At 33.2% G+C, this 6,138-nt stretch overlaps 1 protein-coding gene across 1 annotated transcript in view; it reads right to left on the minus strand.

Moving 5' to 3' along the window:
* The window catches only part of LOC106875431 (protocadherin Fat 4), a 483,512-nt gene that overhangs the window by 253,528 nt on the left and 223,846 nt on the right, over positions 1-6,138 (minus strand). Inside the window, exon 15 of the mRNA XM_014923579.2 lies at positions 1,844-1,973. Coding sequence (XP_014779065.1) covers positions 1,844-1,973 — 130 coding nt within the window. The remainder of the gene's footprint in view (positions 1-1,843; positions 1,974-6,138) is intronic.

Raw genomic sequence — 6,138 nt, forward strand, 5'->3', positions numbered from 1 at the left:
ATATATATATATATATATATATAAAGAGAGAGAGAGAGATAATGCATACATTAATATACATGTGTATGTGCGTGCGTGCGTATGTTTAATACCATATTCTGATGTGTATTGTAATGAATGGTATATATTCGAAGTATACGTATACCATCTGTCTTTTGAGAATGTTCTTTCACAGAGAGGCGTCTTATGTTCATATACGTGTTGTCTGAAAACTATAATTATTTGAATTCTTGGATCAATATTTAACTAGATTAACCTATTTAGTTGCAGAGAGGAAATAGATAAATAAACTAAAACCAATTCTATTGTGACACCATATCTAATTAGGATGTATTCAATCTCTATCCACGTGCACAGCTCTAGTTATTCTATTACTACATTATAGCACTAATGCACGCATTTCATTGGGCAATATTCTAGAGCTGTTTTTCATTTCAACCAGTAACGTTGACAGAAACCGGATATTAATATTTGAACTAATCCTTACAGTTTCAGAATATGAGACTTACTAATCATAATGCTGCACATGTGACAGTAGTAATACTGCAGAGATTTGAACGATTCTTTCTTCACTTTCATTATTGTCATTTAGTTATATTATGGCGCATTTTAAGATTCCAGTTCTACATGTGCTGAAGACAAGAATCCATGTGACTTTCGCATTTCTAATAGTAAGACATTTAATATACGATTTCACGTTATGCCTATCACAAGAGCTCTTCAAAATGTTAACTTTTAAGTTTGATCAATCTCAGTTTATGATAAATCATGAATTTGATTAATTCAAATTAATCATATTTCATTAATCACGTTTCATTGTAAATATCACTGCTTATGGAATAATTCTGAGTATGTAGAGTGGGGTGGCTCTTAGAATAAACAGAACTTTCAACATGTACTAAGTTTAATTCTGGCACAGATCCCTCTTGATCGTTTTTTTTCTCACGATACCTTTTGATCGGAACTTTATTTTTCTCCTTTTTTTTCTATTTTCGAAAAGAAAATCTCTACATTGTATTTTGTCCCCTCTGTATTCGGCCCTGTGTGGCTAATAAAGAAACCTACCTACCTACCTACCTACCTACCTACCTACCTATATATCTATCTATCTATCTATCTATCTATCTATCTATCTATCTATCTATCTATCTATCTATCTATCTATCTATCTATCTATACACGAATGGTTGGTCATAAGTTCGTGGATTTAAAAAAATTTATGGAAGGAAGGCTTGGCTGGAGTCCCAATCTTCTGTGTTCTTTTACAGCGCTTAAAAAATCTGAAAGACCGCTGGAATAAGTGTTTGAATCAGAGGGGTTGGATAAAATCACAATTAACTGATCCTCTACTTATAGTATCGCTGTAACAATAACTCATAGGGACGAAATAAACCAACACCGGGTGTCAAGAGCAGTGGTGGTCGAAAAACACATACGCACACACATATGCGACAGGCTTCTCTCTAAATACACACATTAGAATTGGTTGGTCCGGGGCTTTAGTAGAAGTCACTTGCCCAAGGTGGTGCACAGTGGGATTGAACCCTAAATTATGTGGTTGAAAAGCAAGCTTCTTACCACACAGTCACCTCTAAGAACTGTAGAAGCGAACGTGAGAAACTTCATTGTACTGGACAGACGATCATAATGAAGGAACACGTGTAAAAATGCAGCAGCAGAAGAGTGTATTAGAGAAATAATTTCTTTGAAAGACAAAAATTAATGCATAAACAAAGAATAAAAAAGTGATGATAATGTTTAAAAATTGTAGAAATATAATCACAACGAGAGTTACGAATACCAATAATAACAATATTTGTAGCAGCGTGTATAAAATACATACTTGTAGTTTCGTCACCCTCGATCCTATAGCTGTTGCTTCACTTATTGACACCGATACACGTGGCGTTTCGAAGTGAGGAGAATAGTCATTGGCTTCGAGAACGTTGACAGATACTTCAGCTGTAGCTGACCTGTTGAGAAGAGAATGTCGATATGGTTCTGAATATAGAGTGAAGGAAAGGATTTGTTGCGTTAGAAACCGTATCATAATAATAATAATAATAATAATAATAATAATAATAATCTATTTGACACAGTTTCGTTCTTATTCCTTGTAGAATTTATGCTGGTAGCGGGTTAATAGCTGTAACCTTAAGTATCTACAAGCTTTTACGAGTCTTTCAAATGTTTAACCATGCCAGCTTTTCTGCCGCATTATCTGTGTGGAATTTATGTATCCAGATGGATATGCCTGTATATATTTGATATATTTCTTTAATCTCAAAGCTGCATTTTAAATATCTATTTACATACTCTAATCAATTAACGGTCGATAAGTAAGTCCCTCTTCTTATGCATCATAACGACTATTTTTTTAAAAACTTCCATCCATCCTCCATCTTGATCCTCTCAAATATGTATTCTCACTAGAAAAATAAGAATAATCCTTAGAATTTAATTTTTTCCTTTATCTATTGTATTTTAATTTTATATCAATATTTATTTTAATTTTATTTCACTTTAACTTGCATCTTATATTTTTATTTCTAAATATAATATATATTTTATTTCATTATATCTACATTATTACCATACTTTATTTACCATTTTATTTTTTTCTATTTATTTGATTATTTGATCCTGAATTTATAGATATAAACGGTGTATGGTTCCTCTCTCTTTCGACATCCCCATAGATATATGTTATATATGTACCTGTATGAATTTTTTTAACTCACTGATTTTACTTGTTTATTTTCATGAAATATATGTTTTGATCCATATTTTGTTTCTATATTTATTGTACTCATGTGAAACACAGTGCACATACGACACACTCCCTTTTTTAAAATTTTAATGTATTTTTAGACATTATTTATATTCACTAGATTAGTCATTCAAAGTTAACAAACTGTCTCCCTTTTTTTTATTTTTAGACCTCATACCTTCCTTTAATAAATTGCTTAATGCAAATCCTAATTAGTTGGATACGTAACAGATCCAGAATTTACACCTGTAACTTATTTTTTGTATATCCAAACCGTTGCACACCGACATTTATTCACAAAATATATATAGATAATTAAATTACCGTATTCTTATTTTTCTTTCTTTATCTGGTTATTTTAGAATATAAACATCACACCTGTTACACGTATCAAAATTACCAAATACCTTCCTTATAGTGATTAACTTCTTAATGTGAACCTCGATATATTTTCATCCTAGTTTCTAACTGTCTAGTGCTATTAGCATAACATCTATTTTTATTTATATCGAAGCTGGTGCACACCAACCTTAAACATAGGTAATTACAGATTATTAATAATCGTATTCTTCTATTTTCCCCTATCTTTGGTTAATATGTCCTCCACATGTCTTCCTACCGTCTAGTATTATTAATATCAAATAAAATTTGTTTTTAAGCATATACTATTATTTCACTTAGCTTAATGCTATATCTATAAATTAGATACTTATTAGATCTTTTTTTGTTCCCAAAGCCCCCTTTCCGCTGTCTTTTGACCATTTTCTCTATTTCTATATGCGTGGTTTCTGTATCCATATGCATCCTTCTGAATATATTTTATGCATGTGTATGCATGTGATTATGTATTTGTTTTTACTATACGCATGTATCTATGTGCGCAAACATATGTGTTCATATGCATGTCTATTTTTGCACACATATGCTCAATCAAAATACGTATGAGCCACTATATACTTAACATTTCCTATCCTAATTTCGTTAATATCTTAGCGGTATTTAAATATGCACCTATATACCCTAATCAATAACGGTCAATAAACAAGTCCCACTGGTCATGCATTACAATGGCTATTTCTCAAATGTCTATCCATCCTCTATTACTATCATGTCGCATATATATCTCGCATTAATCCAATAAGCTCCATCTATATATTTTAGTTTCTTGTTTTTCCCTCAGTATTAAAGGAATTCAATAATCCTAAACATATACCAATTGCTTTACCACTATATATGATACGAATTAAACCAGTGGTATACCTTGAATTATATAATCTCTAATGAAGCCTTAACCTCCTCGAATTAAGTATATATATGTATATACTATGTTTGTGTTTGTGTGTGTGTTTGTTCCCTTATCATCGCTTTATGACTGGTGTTGGTGTGTTTACGTCTCCGTACCTCAACAGTTCGGTCAAAGAGAGTGATACATGTATATATCTATGTCTGTGTGTGTGTGTGTGCGTGTGTGTTTGTGTCTGTTTTGTCCCCCTATCATCGCTTTACAACTGGTTTTGGTGCTTTTACGTCTCCGTAACTGAGCAGTTCGGCTAAAGAGAGTGATGCAATAAGTACTAGGCTTTAAACATATGCCCCGGTGTCCGTTTGTTCAACTAAAACCCTTCAAAGCGGTGTTCCAGCGTGGCCACAGTGAAATTATTGAATCAAGTATAAGAATAACAGAATAAACATTTGTTCTTGTTATTAAAATTAACATCTCAGGCTAGTAAATTGGTAGAATTGTTGCAGTAACCTACATAGAACCTTGTGACATTTATCTAGATCTCTTTACATTCTGAGTGAAAATTCAGTGAGTTTCACTTTGTCTCTTAGTTCGTAACATCAGTACCCGTCAAATACTGAAGGACGATTTTCTCGTTCTTGACTGTTCCCTCCACGACGTTTGTAGCATTGTGCTGATGATAGATCAAAATTAAGTAAATTCATTTCAATTAGTATTTTCATTGTGATATTTCATTATGGAAACGCCGCCAGAGTAATTAAAAATCTAAAGCATCAGTGTTTTCTGATGTGCCTTATCTTTGCATTTTCTACGAAGTAATTGTCTTGATTTGTGTCCCTTTTCCCCTAAAATACGTGGTGGCCAACTATGACAATAAGTGGTAGTTAAGTCTGAAAGAAATCTCTCTATGAAAAGTTAAAAGATAAAAATATGAAATATATATATAAAGCGCAGGCTGGGCTGCATGATAAGAAGCTTCATTCCCGACCATATAGTTTCAGATTCAGTCTCACTGCGTGGCGCCTTGGGTAAGTGTCTTCTACTATGGCCTCGGCGAAGCCTTGTGAGTGAATTTGGTAGACGGAAACTAAAAGAAGCCTGTCGTATATATATATCTTTATGCATGCGTGTCTTTGTGCCTATGTTTTTTCTCACAACCCCTTGGTGTGTTTACATCCCCGTAACCTAGCAGTTCGACTAAAAAGGCCAGAAGACTATGTACCAGACTTAAAATAATGTACTGGAGTCGATTCGCTCGGCAAAATTTCTTCAAGCTTCAAAGCGGTGTTCCATACTTACTGCAGTCTAATGACTGAAACAAGTAAAAGATGATCCAAAGGAGACAAAACATGAAGTGACAGATACAAAAAAAATGTTTATTGTTATTGGCATAACACATGCAGCAGATACATTAATTCTGATTGATTGATGTTAGGAAATACAAATCGGTCACAAAACCACCGACACACCGAAATTTTGTTTGAATTACAGTCTACACTTAAAAAGAACGAAGCTATAAAAAAGTGAGAATTGTTGAGTAAATAATAGTTATCTCTAGCTTGTTGCTAGTTTAAACTATTGGCTTTTCTCACCATCCAAGCCGTTAATGCTAGTGTTAAAGAAAATATATGATACCAGTAAGGATTCTACATAGATACAGCATATTAGTTCAGTTAATAAACATTCACGAGAGATAAAATAACAAGAAATAAGTATATTAGTCGGTAACTATATTAGTCAGCAAGTATGGGAGATAACTTCAAAATCTTTTTGGTCGTCTTATGACCTCATCAGGTAAGCGTAGGCTTTATTCTACCTGTCGAAGAAGGGATTAGGCAATCATTAACTAAATATGCAATAATGTACAATAGTCGACATAGAAATCATTTTTTTTTACACGGCTTATTAAAATCTGATCATTTCAGCTGAACTGCATAAAACCCTTCAAGCTATGATATTTTTTAGAGCATTTTTGTCTTGCAACAGTAGAACACGGCCAGCCGCCAATGACGAGTGAGTATAGGAGCATGTGTTATGCTGATGCTAATTGTTTGATGTGCCTATTTGTTGCAAGCAAAGAGAGAGTGAGAGAGAGAGAGAGATAGATAGAGAGAGAGAGAGAGAG

Source organism: Octopus bimaculoides, chromosome 15 (genome assembly GCF_001194135.2).
Source record: "Octopus bimaculoides isolate UCB-OBI-ISO-001 chromosome 15, ASM119413v2, whole genome shotgun sequence".
NCBI lineage: Eukaryota > Metazoa > Mollusca > Cephalopoda > Octopoda > Octopodidae > Octopus > Octopus bimaculoides.